Source organism: Parasteatoda tepidariorum, chromosome X1, assembly GCF_043381705.1.
Source record: "Parasteatoda tepidariorum isolate YZ-2023 chromosome X1, CAS_Ptep_4.0, whole genome shotgun sequence".
In the NCBI taxonomy this organism is placed as follows: Eukaryota; Metazoa; Arthropoda; class Arachnida; order Araneae; family Theridiidae; genus Parasteatoda; species Parasteatoda tepidariorum.
The window spans coordinates 11,657,261-11,674,357 of record NC_092214.1 but is presented as its reverse complement, the minus strand read 5'-3'; the positions used below and the strand labels follow the sequence as shown (position 1 = coordinate 11,674,357).

The 17,097-nt window shown below is 29.3% G+C and overlaps 1 protein-coding gene across 5 annotated transcripts in view; it reads right to left on the bottom strand.

The window, feature by feature from the left end:
* LOC107451509 (dyslexia-associated protein KIAA0319-like protein) overlaps window positions 1-17,097 on the bottom strand; it is a 118,797-nt gene that overhangs the window by 61,121 nt on the left and 40,579 nt on the right. For all 5 annotated transcript variants that reach the window (XM_016067634.3, XM_016067636.3, XM_016067638.4 and 2 more), the window contains 3 exons: window positions 13,625-13,910; window positions 10,001-10,151; window positions 6,743-6,843 (listed from right to left, as the gene is read on the bottom strand). In XM_016067634.3, coding sequence (XP_015923120.2) covers window positions 6,743-6,843; window positions 10,001-10,151; window positions 13,625-13,910 — 538 coding nt within the window. The remainder of the gene's footprint in view (window positions 1-6,742; window positions 6,844-10,000; window positions 10,152-13,624; window positions 13,911-17,097) is intronic.

The following is a 17,097-nucleotide window of genomic DNA, read 5'->3' as shown; positions in this document are numbered from 1 at the left end:
AGGAAGACAATGTACAGAATAGTAAATGATTAAAATTTCAGAACAATTGAATAATTTATTGCAGAGTTACAGTAACAAGTTCAATAAGGTGTTGACCCGCCTCTAGCCTGGATACAAGCTGCCACACGGCGTGGCATAGACCGATAAAGCTCCCTGATGGTCTCTTGCGGTATTTTCTGCCAAATTCAATCCAATTGTCGAACGAGGTCATCAACATTCCGTGCCAGATGCAATCGCCGTCCCATCATATCCCTGACATGCTCGATGAGGGAGTGATCTGGCAGACAAGGAAGAGTTTGACAAGCTTGCAGACAGTTCATAGCAACACGCTATGAACTGTCCACGCCATATGTGGTCTGGCATTGTCCTGCTGAAAAACCAGCCCAGGGCGCTGCAAAAGGAACGGTAGCAAAACAGGTCTTAGGATGTCGTCGACGTACTGCTGTGCAGTAAGTGTACCTCTAATGACGACCAAAGGGGTCCGGCTGTCAAAGGAAATGGCACCCCAGACCAAATTGCCTTGTTGAGGGCCGGTGTGGCGTGCAATAGTGAGGCAGGCTCCCCCCTCTGCTCTGTGCGTCTCCAAACATGTCTTCGATGATCGCCAGGACACAGTTGGAAGCGGGATTCGTCGCTAAAGACTATACGTCCCCAGTTGGCATCATTCCAGCCATATCTGTTCAAAACATTCATGAATACGAAATTTCAAAGCAATCGCACGATTGCTTCTTGGTGCGTCGATTTTTTTGTTATAGAGTGTGTATATATATATGTAATATAAAAATTATAAAAAATACTTTTGTATTAACAAAAGCATTAAAACTCTTTCATTTTCATAAAATGTCTTTGGTAAAGAATAGGTGTAGAGATATTCTATTTTGGGACTTCAAGGCTGAAAACATACCAATGAATTATAATTAGATTTATATTTCAAAGGAGGAGTTATTTTAAAATCTTTCCCTCCCATATTAAAAAGCATTAAATGATTATCGATGATGCGCAGAGTTACAAGGTATGCACGACTGAGCCTTTTTACCTCCTTTTGTGTTAGTACTTAATACAGGAACAATAGTTTTTATGTGCCTTTCTCAAGTATGGTGTGGACCTGATAAGCTGTGACGGAATCGTCTGAGAGTGTTGTCCACCCCCTCCAATGTGGAGAATGGGTGCTAACTGTTATAGCCACCAGCCTACCCTTAAATAAAACTTATGAAGAACTAATTGGTTCACGACTTGCTTATTTGAGCTAAATACAACCCAATATATCAGGGATGTGGTCCTGATATTATATATATATATTACTTTGTCTTAAAAAATTGTTGTGTAACAAATTTGGTTTAAATAAAAATTTTTAATTAAATAAGTGTTGTTTACAGCATGTAATTAATTTAAATCATAGCTAAGGGTAAACCATTTTCAAGTATTAAAGATAAATTATGCATGCTAAAATTTCCATCAAAGTTGTGGAAAACACTATTTTTGATATCAATGGTCCTAATTTTTATAAAAGCATTTTTGAAATTTAATATTGATTGAAAAATTTTTAGATTTTGATTTTGACTCACCTTTTTATGGCTATTTATTGTGTTTAGTGTTTTACTTCTAGAAGTGGACAGTTTAAGAGCATATCACTTCTATAAATTTTGTACATTTTACCAGTTGAGGTCTCAAGCTACAAATTGTTACATATGCAGAAGAATAATGAGGAAAAATATTTTTATTAAAATTTTTTGGAGGATACTTGTTTTATCATATTTAAGGTCAAAAATGAAAACCAGGTCACTTTTAAACATTGATTTAGCATCAGAAGGTCAGATATTGTATTGATTAAAAGGTCACTGTTTAGCTTTGCAATAGTGCTTGATATTTTCTTTTACTATAATTAAGAAATAAGTTACAAATATTCATATGATGCAAGTTTGTCATTTTTGATGAAAATTTTAGTTTTCAACCTGTATTATAACTTAAAACATTTTTAAGTTAAAAATCTTAAAATTGGTACAATGACTTACTTTGCCGTGAATGTTGGTTACACAAAAATTTTGTTAAAATTGAAGATGGGTTATTCAAAAGAGATTGATCTGATGAAAAATGACTAATCTTAAATCATCATAAATTAACCACAGATCATTGATGGTTTTTAAAAATAATGTCATCATCAGGAGTTGATCTCTATCTAAAACTATCATCAAGACCTATAAACAAAGCATTTACATCCTTAAATTTGAAGTTAAGAAAATTTGCTTATAAGTAAAAATAATGCATACTATCCTGCATTGAACAACTACAATTAATACAGTACAAGCCTTCATATTTATAATTAACCCCTACCAAACAATGAATGGCAATCAAAACCAAATTAGTTCCACATAAAGTTTCACACAGATGTTGACCGAAGATGAAAACTAAATGAGCCCCAATCTCACACAGACCACCACCTTCCTATATTCAAACACTGTCAGGTGCTTCCACTTAATCATAAAGAAAGCAAAATAGAAAAAATTAAAAAATAAATGAAAATATTCCATTACTTCCCTATATAGGAGAAATTCAATATTTCATTTTCATATATTCTCTTATGGTAGATGCATTAAAAATCAAGTTGAAACCACATATTGCCTGCCTAAAACACAGGCAAAGAAGGAATTTTAGAATTAGGGTGTAAAATAGTGAAAAGGGAGAAACAAAAATATTTGTTTTCCTTAAGAATTGTTCTTTAAAAAACTAATCAGTAATAGGTTGGAGTGTGCATTATCAAACTCAAATTTATTATGGTAATATGAAATTCATTCAGTCTGTATTGATACCTATTCTTATCAAAAAGTAATTCTTATAAAATAGGGAAAAAAATTGGAAGTTATTAATGATATCTAAAAAAATGGAGGAATCATAGACTGAACTTTGAAACAATTAAATATTGGCAGAAAATGTTTTACAGGTTAGATAAATAAAGGAGTTTTAAAAGCCAAACAATTATGAGAAAATAATGAAATCTGGAAAATGATGACTGTACAAAACTTCTTATTGGAGAAGCTACATAGAACACAAATTTAATTCTCAAAAATGAGTTTGAAAACATGACTTTGCCATTTCAAATAGGATGCTAGAAGATGAAATATTGAAAATTGCCATTTCCTTTGGCATTAATAATTTCAAAGTTTCTTCCATGCATGTGAAGCAGAAGGAAAATAGGTTTAACATCTCCATGCAAAGAGGCATGAATGAAAGCCAGAAATTACCTGCAAACTAGGTTGAAGCTGTTAATCGATTCTTCAAAGCTGAATCTATTTTTAAAAAAAATCAATATACATCTTTTGACATCACAAACAGGGACTAAACTGTCAGCATAGAGTGAATATAGCAGAGAGTGATTATTCTCAGTGATGAAGCTAGATAAAAATAAAACAATCTTTATTTGATCAATAAACTTTGATAGAAAAAGCTTGTTCATAGTCAATAAAGATTACCACACAGCCTCAAAAGTTACATCATGCAAAAAGTGCATTCAGCATAAATGGCCAATCAGTTAGGTAATTGCCAATAGCTGGATTTTGCAATTATTAAGCAGTACACCTGGCTTAAATCATATTGGGAAATAAGATACATATAACAAAAATATATGCAGTATTAAACAATGTGTAAAAAATTTAATTAAAAGAATTGCTAATACTTCCCACAACCTATATTTGTAATACAAAAAAAAATTGAAAAATTATTTTTCAAAATTGGTTATTTATGGTAAAAAAACAGCAATTTTTCAGAATTCTTCAGCAAAATTTGATTCTGCTTTTCTCTTCATTAATTAACCCTATTTCTGAGAATAATCTCTCACTGTATATACCAGTAAAAAGGAGTAGTGTTTGAAGCTAAATTTGATGATATTAGCTTTGTTGATTTTTCACAAACTGAATGAAGATGTATTTTTTTTAATAAATCTATCAAAAGATTATTATATAACTCTTAAAAACGATCTCTGTCACAAATAGTTAAAATTTGAACTAAGTTTACAATTATTATAACATTTAAAATGCTAAATAATGATTTAAAAAACAATGAAAATAATCCCCACATTCTTCATCCTTGAAGAACAACTTGATGCATCTAATCTCGCATAGGCTAGAATTTAAAAATTTTGTCTCAGACCCAGGGGTGAGAGTGAGTGGAGGGAAGGAATAAGAGAAAAAAATGAGGATGCCAACAAGTGAAATTATAGAAATAACCTCTTCATTCTGGCAAATGAGGACCATTTTTTACAAGACAATAGTGAAATTTTATTGGGAACAACAGAAAATAAGAAAAAGGAAATTAATAATGCTTGTGAAAACTAAATATTTTATAAATAATTTTTGGTGTTTGAAATACTTATTAAGGTCTTGAACATAGATTTCATTTTCTACAAGCAAATATAAACCATACAAACAAAACTTAATTTTTGATAAGAAAAGACACCTAAAGAAAGCCATATTTGATTTATTTAATAAAGTTAGTAGATCAACTTAATAGACAATATGGGAAAAAGGTAAAGCCACAAAAATCATTTGAGTTCTTGACCTTGGGTGTAAAACAACATAACTCTAGCCTGTACAACTTCAGATGGCCAATTACAGAAGTTATCAAATTTCTGAAAACAGCACTCACATAAAAACACTCTAGTGGATCTACCTCCCAACATTGGACTTAATTCCTAAGCATGGATCCACCAAAACAATGGAATGTCAGAAACACCCCTCCAGAACAAAATGCCAAAATGTCCTCCAACGCTAAGAGCTAAAACAAAAAAAATTGGCCCCTCATTCACAAGCCTTAATAAGTTCCTGATAGATTTCCACAAAAAAATCATTCTAGACCTGCCAATTTTTGAAAATCAATTTTACCCCCAAGTGTTTTTCTAGATGACCCTGCAGCAACATTCATTTTACCACCTCTGATTTTCCACCAGTGACCCCTCCTTCTGTGAGCTCATTCATTTTCTCTCATTTTGTTTAGAAAATACAAATAAAATTAAGTATTGTACCTTTATTTCACATTTTGATGAAAAAAGAATGCATAAATATCATTTCAAACACTCATTTTGCAATTCCTATAACTTCAAGTTTATTTGTCATTCACTCATGACAAATAAGTGAATGACGCTGCTACTTCTCAATGCAATTATGCCAGTTTTATCAGAAATTGAGAGATAAGACGCCAATTAGTTCACCTTAAAGACCTTCTCTTTTCGTTTACGAAGTAGAACATTTAAGAAGTACAATAGTAAATAGGTAAATAAAATTTGTAAGTAATGAAGGAAAATGTTGCATGAAGGTGAAAAAAAAAATTGGAACAGTTCTGAACCATTATCACAATTGCATACAAAATAATTATATCTTCAACAATCAACATGGACAAAACCAAACTAAAAGAGATATGCAGCCTTCCCCTTGAAAATACATCATTCATAGCAAAACCACCTGATCCATGACATAATGTTAAGCTTCGCCAGTTATCATGCAATTAATACTTGCCCTGCACAATTATTAATGTAGAAGATATTTTCATAAAAACATACTACATTTTAGTCAAGTGCTAATATAAAATAATACTAATAATAAAATCATACATAACGTAAAAAATTTCTTAACAGCAAAAAAAAATTAAAAAAAGCAAAGCAAATAAACGCATATAATTTTATGAAGGAAAAAAATAGTAATAAGTAAATGAAACATTCGCTTGGTCATAAAACTGTACTATACAAAACAATTTATGAATCACAAAATTTATTTTAATCTCAATACAAAGTTTCTCACAGTTGATTAACAATGTCATAGTCTCTCATCAATTGAATGTTAAATTTCCTTAACTTTAGTAAATCTATCAGGGGTATTCCAAAAATTGATAGTGTTACCAATCAATATTATTTCAATCCCAGAAAAGAGGACTCATCTTGTAGAAATACCAATTTTTGGCCCAATTTGGTACTATAAGAAAATGTAACTTATTGAAAATTTAAAAAAATAATAACTCTTTAATCATTGTGATTGATTGTTTTAAAACTAATTCTGAATTCAGAATATAAATATTTTAATTCCAGAAAATTCCATGAAAATCTGAGATGGTTAAGTTGAAATAATGGAATGATTCATATAAAAGAATAATTTGAATTTCATGAATGAGCCATAACAAGCAAACAAAATGTGCCACTAAGCGAATGTTAAAAAAACAACATAAAATGAATGTATTTTAGAATTATAAATATACAATCCCTGGCCAAATTATTAGACACACTATAAGATTCTATGTAAATTCTTAGCTAACATACAGCTTTATAGCTTTTATGTGACTGAAATTGGTTAAATTAGATTATAATAATTAGATCAAACTATTAGACACACTGCAGTTTTTTAATAATTACATGATTTGCACAAGTTTATATGCAATACTTTTACATTTAAATATACATGAAATGGGTTTTTATTCAGGAGATTTTTTTATATACTTCCTAATTGTATTTATTTTTAACGTATTGCATTACAATGTTAACCAATGGATACAGGAGCATAAGCAAATACAAGCCTGTTTCATCCAAGTAAAAACAATAGAACTGTGTAGTATCACCTGATAATTGTAATTTTACATATAATCTTATAGTGTGTCTAATAATATGGCTAGGGACTGTATAAATACTAAATTAATAATAAATTTCTGAAGAGCTCAGAACTAATAACAAGTAAATTTCGAATTAATAAAAACCTTTTTTACAAACCTTAGAAAGTTTCAAATTTTTTGTGTTTTGATCTTGCATTGTACCAGTTTCATCTCCTTCTGGATGAGAAATTAATGTCCACTCATACTTGTAAGTATCACCTACACATTAAAAAATTATTGTGTTTATTTAAGTAAAAAAGATTATAAATTTAATTACTTATTTATAATATGATTATTATTATGGTTATTTATTACTTAATTTATATGAACAAATCTTTTTGATATGAATGCAAAAAATTGCAAAGACATTTACTGCTTCATTCAAAAGAATTCTGGAATTTTAACAAATAAAGTGCCTTGTACAGTGAGTCAAAAAAGATATCACCCTGAATAACTTAATAATAGTTGCCTGAATAAATCAACTTCTAATTTCCAAAAAGTAATTAAAAGTATTTTTTTTTAAATTACTCATAAAATTAAATTATTAAACATTAAATTGCTAAAAAATATCCTTTCAATTCTTATGTTTTATTTAATAATTTTCACAAAAACATTTTTTTGCATCATCACTTGCTGTTTTTTTTTAAAGAAGTGAAGAATTTGAATTGCATATTATGTATACCTGTTGTTTACTATAAATCAGATAATAATTTTAAGTCAATTTGCTGAATAAGTGAATAGTTGAAGCACGATTCAAATGCATTCTATGTTTTCAAAAAACTGCTCTGAAAAAAAATTATCACACATATCTGAAATTCATACTTTTTTTTTATTTTTTAAGGCATCATGTTTTTATAAGGAGTGGCAAAACTTTGTCGCGTTTTTAATTAAATGCTACCAATTTTTTTCCTTATTTAATCCACTTTTTTAAATAAGGCATTGAAAAAACTAACTACTCAAATTTAGATTATAATAGATTTTTTATAACTCTCTTTGGAATCATTTAATTTGTACCAATAAATAAAAATTTATTCAGCTCATTTCGATAAATTATGAATTTCAGTAGTAGTAGTCCTGACAAAGGTTGATGTTTTTTGTATTTTCCCCCACTAGCACAGTTAATTATGTTTTGAGTTATAATTTACTCAATTCTTCTGATTATTTTTTAAATGATTAAATTCCCCTCAACTATATTCCTACTTTATACTACTGAATAAAAAATAACCATATTTCAATCATTTTCGTATACTAATTAATATTTTGTATTTCCATTTCCCCTTTTTTAATTTCTCTTAATAAAATATAGGGATAAATTTTTCTATTTATTTCTCTTTCCTTTTCACCCTACCCCCTTGTAAATCAAAGAGAAAACGAATTCAGCAAGTCACTCCTTTGTGCTTGATTGATGGCAGCCTATCAGAAAAAAGATTCTTTCCAACACACAGAAAAAAAATTTAAAAAATTGTCTCTTTCCCACCCCCTTATTACCTAAAGATCTTCAATGTCTAGAAAAAATTTTTCAAGCTTTCTCTTCACAAACAGGGAGAAGAATCCCCCACATTTTTCTCTACTCAACTTCAAGGATGAGTCAAATTTCCTCAATCGTACTAGTTCAAAATGGTGGGAATACCGAGCAAAATTTTTCTTCATTTTTTGGATACCGGATGAATGGTTCTGAATGGTCATGCACAAGAACTATATTAAACTATTTCAAACATTTACTATATTAAATCAGTGTCAGATTTATGTATAAATTGACACTAATTTACTATCACTTTGCATTAGATAATGCTTGCAGATTTTTTACAGATTATAGTAAGTTTTTTAACCTGATATTTACAATTATTATTGCATTTTAAAAACAATAACTTTAAATTATATACAGTGAAAGTTCCATATCTGGAATCACCAGGACTTTAGCAAGTCAAGAAAATAGATTTTTCCAGACAATAGAGTCTTTAACGTAAACAAAGATCAAAACATTGTTATTCAATAAAAAATAACAACTAGACGATAATTAACATCAATTTCAATAAACAATGAATAAATCTGTGAGGTTACGCTATTTTCGCAGCTTACTGATTCCTATGCGGTTTTTGAAGTTTCAATATTTTAAAATGCTATTATTGCATGCAGCAAGTTCCGAATCACTCATTTCAGTTAGTAATAATTTCTCAATCCAGTCAATTAGAGATGATTCCACGATGAATCCGCGTAGTTTTAACTATTGTTTTTTCTGTAGTTATTAAAATAGATTTACACTTGGTTTTTAAAATCACGTTTTAATATAATATCATTCGGCACACTTCAAATGGCGCATTTTATATTAAATTATTGACTTTTCAACTGCAATCTCACGTGGATTTATGATCACATTTTTTTAAGTGCTTGCTGCTGATTTTCATAACTTTTTAATGCTGCATTATAATACATGGGAAACTTTGAATTGCACATTTATAGAATTGCTTTTTGATGCACTCGATTTATGTTGAGATTATTGTCTACATGGCTTTATCGATCAAATTTTCAACAATTTGCGATTTCCACATAGTTTTTAAATGCTCAATTTCATTTTTAGTATAATATTAATACAAGAATTCTGAATTGTGTTTTGGAATTATCATTTAATGACTTGCTTTAGTCATGACCATTTCATCTCAAATCTGCAATTTTTTCAAAATGTGAAATTTTTGTGCACTCTTAAACTGAGTGTGTGTTTCTTGTCAATAATAATCTTTTTATGCGAGACGTGAAAATAAATTCGCAATTCTTTTGTGCTGCAGTGAAATGATGAATTTTGTTGCGGCGATAACTGTTTTTTTTAGTCTTATAGCGAGAGTCGGAATAAAATCGAACAAAAATTGGTGAAAATCATAAAGCGGAGGATTCTCATCCCCGCATGCTTTTTTTAACGGGTTATAAGTGTAACACAAAAAATTCTTAAATTGAAAAGAGTTTTGATTTTTTTGATTCTTAAAAAATGTTTGGAAAAGAGACTGTTCTGGTAAACAGACATCCAGATAAGGGACTTTGTGTTATATTTTAAAACAATTCATAGCCTTTTAAAATTAAACATGTGCATCAAGAAATTAGAAAAGGACACTTTAAATAAACTTTAAAAGTGTTGTTTTTTTAAACAGAGAAAGTGTTGTAGGAGAGAGAGAGCTGTTTTTTTAAAAGAACAATTAAAATTTTAAAAGAAAATTCGTACTTTGTATTCATTACAGGTGTAAACACATAATTTTAGAATCCATACAATGTTACATTAGAAATAATTATATTTTCATTACAAATTTAAATTTGAAATTAAAAAAGTGACTGCATAAATAAACCCAGAGGTTCTGAGGAAAAAATATTAAGGTTCACTTAATATCACCTTCTAATTGTTGAACAGCATAAGCAGAGAGCGTAACTTCGTTTTCTGGCAATTGTAATGTTACATTATCTCCTGCTGACACAACAAGTTGATGCACTGAAGAAGTAGTAGTTAGTGACTTATCAGTAACATTTTTCACAGAAACAGTTGCCTAAAAAATTTGATATTTTGACACACAACAATAAAAGATACGCATGCACACACTAGCATTGTAAAAAAAAAACAATATTAAATAATCCATACATAAAAAACAATTAGTATGAAACTAGGTAAGTATTTTTAGTTCTTATCATAAGAGTTCATATGGTGATATGTAGAGACAGGCATAGACGAAACTGAATTTGTTTCTACCTTTAAAACAGGATAAGTCACAGACACGAAACAAAAATTTGGAAGATATTTCAGGCATGTTTAATTAACAAAAGTTTTATTAACAAGCAAAATGTTTTTCAAATTCTAGTACAGTGTAACGTCCCATATCCGGACGTCCCTTTCCCGGAAGGGTCGATTTCCCGGACACTTTTTAAGAATCAAAATAAACCAACATCTCTCCATCATCCCCTTTCCTTAAAAAAAAAAGAAAAAAAAAAAGAAAAGAAGTCTTTTGACACATTTTCTCTTTTCTGCATCGAACCCATAAATCACCAGAAAGGGGAAGTGAAGATCTACCAAGACCATTGAGTGACCGTTAGTGACGCTCCTCCCTTGGAATGTAGGAAAAAGAGGGAGATTTGTTTTCAAAAGACCGCAACTGAGTCCCCTCCCCCCCCCTTTCCCATGCAGGTGGCTAGTAAAAGAGGCATTTCCTGGAACCTTTTTATTGAAAGAAGAAATACTGTGGAAAAGGGTAAACGGGGCAAGCGTTAAGGTGGAGGGGGAGTCAAAATGGAAAATTTGAATAGGTCTAAAAGGATACACGTCCTTGAGAAACAAAACATTCGTTCTTCCCCATACCATGTAATATTTAGGAGGCGGGGGAAAAAGGGGGTAACATTCTTTCTTTAGCAGATTCTTTCAGTCATAGAAGAAAAAATAAAGAGAACCCGATCAGCGTGCCCCGCCTTTATGCTTGATTGATAGCCAATGATTGGAGAGAAAACAATAATTTGTTACTTCCCCACCCTCAACTTAAATGATCTCCTCTTTACACTTATTTTCTTTCACAAATAAGGAGGAAATGAATTTTTCTCCTCCACCTACCCACCTTAATGAATGACGGGAATTTCCCTTTCTTGCTTGAATCATTCTAGTTAAAAATGGCGGATTATTATTTTCATATGTCAATTTTTTTTCGTTTTCTATATTTTAAGCAATAATATTTTTTTTCTAATATTTCATATTTTATTGATTAGATATTCTAATACTAAAACATTATTCCCCTTAAAAATAATGTTTACTTATTTTTTGCTTCTTAGATTTAGATCATTTTAAGCTTTGTTCCAGAATGACATGAATTTCCCCATCCTGCTTGAATCGTTCTAGTTCAAAATGGCGGATTAATATTTTCATAACTGTTAAATTTTTTTCATTTTCCATATTTTCAGCAATAATATTTTTTTTCTAATATTTTATATTTGATTTAGATATTCTAATGCTAAAACATTGTTCCCCTTAAAAATAATGTTTATTTATTTTTTACTTCTTAGATTCAGATCGTTTATTAAATCATTTTAAGCTTTGTGTACCTTGGGGGTCTATTATACGGAAAAATCTATAATACGGACTTCTGGAAGTCTCACCGATTCCGGATACGCGACTTTACACTGTAGTAATATTTCAGTAATGATTGCTATCAAAAATGTTTTAGCAGTATCTATTCCTAGAATAACTAAATTTCTACAGATGGCTTCTTCTAAACTTACGCATGCCTAAAATGCATAATTCAAATACCAGTACCAATTTGGTAAAATGGACTATCTGAAAGGTCCAAAAAGACAAAGCATTAGATGGTTAAAGAGGCTCCGGTCAAGCAGGTTTTGCCCTTTTTCCAATTAACACAAACATAAAAAATGGCATTGGAAAAAGGAAATATATTCCAAAAAAAACCTTTATATTTTTAAAAAATGTTTAGTAATGTTTCTTCTTGGGGGGGGATAAATAAAAATAAATCACACAAAAAATTATAAAAACGCGATTTCCAAATTATATTTTTTTTTACTCGCTCTTTACAATTTACTTCATGTTACAACATCTTTTCCTAAGAAAATTCTGAAGGTTAAGTTGTTTGTTTGGGTCCATATGGAATAAAAAGTTATCCAACACCCTGAAGTAGCCTGATGGACTGTAAGGGGATACATAAAAATAAAAGTCTGTCACATCGTCCTGATATGAGCACACTTGTCGACATTATTTTTAATGCAATTTTTACCTATTGACACTAAACATACTATAACCAGTCAAATGACCGTTTAAGAACTTTTGCATTGAAAATGCGCTTATCATCTTTTCGTGTTTGCACATCTGACTGCATGACTTTTTCTAACAATTATATGCAGTTAATATTCTAATATTATTATTTTTTTGTATACTGTTTGTTCTGAATAATACTTGTCGTATATCTTTACCACAACTGGTCATTTGACTGGGCGAACAATTTATTATGATGTAATGCATGTTAAACGTATTGCTTTCGATTAGTTGCACATTTCTGCAAAGACTGCTGCATAGTTAGTTCAAACAGAATAACTGTGAATTCAAATTTCTAGAAAGTACCTAAAATTTTAAATTGGCATTTTTGTGTAAAAAAAGTGACAAAACTAAATGTTTTGGTAGTAGCTTATATTTTATTTCGATAGCTTTACTTCATATCTAACTGTCAGTTTTTACCCAGAAAAATGTTGAAACAATCAAGACAGCACAAGTTGTTAGAAGCAATAATATTAGTTAAAAGAATTATAATTCTTATAACTATAAGAATAATTATTCTTATAATTTTAAGAATAATTATAAGAATTAAAGAAATAATAATGATTAGAAGAAATATGCTTGCTAAAAATGTACAATGGAAACACCCTGTATAAGTAAAAAATGCGTTGAGCAATGAATTAAATATTTTTTTTGTATTTGCAATACATTAAAATTGGCAATGTACAATTTTATTTAATTATAATAGAGTTTTTTTAGTTTATTTCCTTTCTAACATCCATATTTCATGCATTCAATCAGGAAACATAAAGTCTGGTCATAGGTATACATTAAGTGTTGGTATGTTTAGTGTTAAGAATTATTTTAAAGGGTAGTTTTATGCATAAACCACCTTTAAAAATGTGTTACGTTATTATCAATTCTTCCAATAATTACTGAAAACTTATTAAAGTAAAGTATTGCTTTGTTAAATTTAGTCTAGTGCTTTTTAGTTATGAGTGAATATTTACCAAATTTTTGTGCACTCAGAATATAATGACCTCTTGTTACAACGTCCATTTTCACCCAAATCACATAGTTCATTATAACAAGCTTTGACTGAATTAGTCTTTTTAAAAAGCTTTTATTGCAATATCAAAGTTTACTTTAAATTCACAATTTTCATAAAAGTCAGTAACAGTACACTAAAGAGATAGGATCACTTTCAAATTGTACTTCATGTTTTAAAAAGAAATAAAATAAATTCTTAAATATAGTTACCTGACTCACAGTTATTGAAGGAGAAATAGTAATGTGACGATTATGATTTCTGATTAATGGCTTTTTTTTGCAGATTCCTTCAGCATCTCGTACATATTCATCTTCACATTCACAAAAACCACTTCGAGCACGATTATTTTTTGGAACACATTGTTCATGTTCAGGACAATCAGTATTTAAACCAAATATACATGACTTAAACACTGTTTTAAAATCTTCACCTTCATTTTGATTTGATGGTTCTCGTTGAACATCCTTAACATCCTCAAAGTTTAATTCAGGAAAACTATTTTGAGCAGAAACACTAGATTCATTAATTTCAACAACAAACTATAAGATCATAAAAGTTGCTTCAACACAAAAGTAAAAGAAACACTCCAAATAAGCGTTACAAAGATATTTAGAAAAAATCCTTTTATGTGCTTTAAATAAAATAGTGTAATTATTCATTAATCGGTCTACTAATTATTTATTACCTGTGTAATTATTTATAACTTGCCTACCACAGACGTATATGTAGGCTTTGCAAAGCCGACATTTTAACTGCAGCTGGTGTATATATACGCCATTCAAAAGCTGCACTGCGCTGCTGTTAGTAAAATCACTCTTACACCTTTGGAGTGCAATAGAATGACCTTGAAAGTGTTTTCAAAAGAGGGGAGTAAAGGGGAGTTTCTGGAAAGTAAATCATAGCTGTGCAGTTACTGCTTGGGTTTCTTTTGAGTAGTAGACGCTTTTTTTACTTTCCTTTCCCTTTCGTTTTTGTCCCAGTGTGTAATAAAAGTTTTTATTCTTTATGCAAATATGTCTGAGAGTAAATTAAATTAGTATTTTCCTTCATCTTTGGGGTTAGAACTTCAAAATATAACATTACTTTTTCACATCTAATCAAAGAATGAAACTGATATACACAAATTCAAAAAAAAAAATACAAAATAAGAAAATAACATTTAAAATAATATGTCAAAATGGAAAAGCTCTGGAAGCAGATGTAACCAAATTTGTCTTATTTTAATAATTTAGAAAGTTAGAAACACAAATCAAGCAGAAAACAAGGAATATTCAAAATTATGTATGTTAGCAAAACAGCACTTCATCAGGGGCACACTGTCTGCCAACATACAGGAGCCTTTCTGTCGTCAATGGTCATACCAAAAACTGACTGTGCCCCCGATGCCCCATAATAGCTGAACTAAATAAGAAATAGCAATTAAAAAAGCAAAAATTGAAATGTAAACGCAACGAAAAATTAATGACAAACACAATTCAAAAGCATACAGAGTAAGACTTAATAATGAAACGCCCACATATAAGAAAAATAAATAAATATAATTAGAATAACCAAATCAAAATAAAATATAAATTGCCAAATCTTTAATAAAAATCTTCAGAAATATATCAAGTGCTGACCCCTTCCGAAAAATCTTGAAATATAAAGCAAAAACATTTAATGAGTAAAAATTCCAAAAAAGTGCTGCCATCTATATGCTTCAGGAACAAAAAAATCCTAAATTATATCATACATCCTTATTTAGTTTACCCATTATGGAGTCTCGGGACACCGTCAGTTTTTGATATTACCACTGAAGACAGAAAGGCTCCTGTACGTCAGCAGACAGTGTGCCTCCTGATAAAGTGCTGTTTAGCTAACATACATATCTTTAAATATTTTTCGTTTTCTGCTTGATTTGTGTTTCTAACTTTCTAAATTATTACTTTTTTTACATTCAATACAAATTTTTTATTATTATACTGTTATACTTCAAATTTTGTATTTCGTTATTTCTTGTTGTTTTTTATAAAAGTAAACAGTTTTTAGATTTAAAAGCGTCTCTCTTATTTTTTCTTAATACAACCAGTGGCACTGGGGAGGTGAATAACGAAATTTTCCTCGGTAGGCAAGGGGTTAAACAAATCAAATGTGTCAAGTAAAATTTACACTCAAATACATTTACTGAAAATGAAGGTTTCTTAATTTAAGTTACATTTTCTAAAAGGTAAAAATTAGATTACATACAGAAGTGCTATTGCAACAATTTATAATCTCAAAAGAGTTTTAATCTTTTTTTAAAATTTGTAGTTTAGAGACTGAGTCATTTTCATGCTTTTATAATAGGGCAGGTTTACATTAAAATAATTTGGATGAATATGCAAAAATGTAAAAACACATTTTTTCAAAAATATTTCCCACAGCAATAAGCTTAAATAGTATTTTTTTACAGTAATTGTTATAATAAGGCAAGTGTTTAAATTAAAATAATTTGGATGAATAAGCAAAAATGTAAAAATAAATTTTTTCAAAAGTATTTCCCACAGCAATAATCTTAAAAGTATTTTTTATATGTTTATGTAAAAGCAATTCTTACACATTCTTTTAAAGAATATTTCTTTACTTTACAACATTTTTAAAAAGTGACTTCAATTGTTCAGATATGAACATGCCTGCATCACTACTGAACAAGAGTAAAAAAAAAAAAAATACAATCATATTTAAGAGGGAAAAAGCTTTAATATATTAATATTATGAAGTGGCAATAACCTATTATGAGAATTTGGAAAAATGTTGTACAATTTTAAGTTATCTAAAAGAAAATATTTTTTCTCAAAATAATATACTATATGCTGGGTATCTGCTACATTTTAGATTTTCAAATTCATGACTAATTCAAAAATTTTTCATGACTTAACGAAGTTACTATCTTCTCCGTCAATAACACAGCAATAAATTTAAAAAAGCATTATAATAACATTAATTGAAATGATAGGTATAACCAAAACTGTTATACTCTGCATCTTCATATTTATAGATTTTAAATTTAAAAAACAAAGTAAAGAAAGAGTTAAAGCTGAAAAAAATACAAAAGTAAAAAAAAAAAAAATTTTTTTCTGCAGAATTATATTCTTAAGATACTTTTCTTGTTCATTGGAAAGGAAAGAAATACTCCTGATTTTTCTGTTCTCATTTCGGAATAAAAAAAAATTCACCAATGACTGGCTTGCTTCAGCTAGAATTTGAAATTGATAAAATAAAAAATATATAATAACAAAAATTCTGAAATCACAGAAGTTTAAAAGATAATTCGCTCAAGAAATTTTTTTTCTCTTTTATTTTTTGAAAGAACACCATAATTTTTTAAAGAACATAGAAAAAAAAATTTATATTTTCATAAAATAAGACTGTGAGTGGGAATTTTGTTGCAAATTCAGATATTTCTAACACCATGAAAGTGGGGGGGGGGGGGATAATTCCTTTTTAAAAATTAGATTTTNATCTAAAAGGTGCTTTTTTTTTAAAAAAAAATGTTAAAATCATGACAAATTTTGTTCAATACCGAAATTCATGACTATCCATGGCTTTTCATGACTTTCCAGGTGCGCAGATACCCAGTATATATCCCAGATATTCGGCTTACAGAATACTGAAAAAGTTTGGTAGCATTTTCTCCCCTGCAATCCATTGAAATACATTTTAT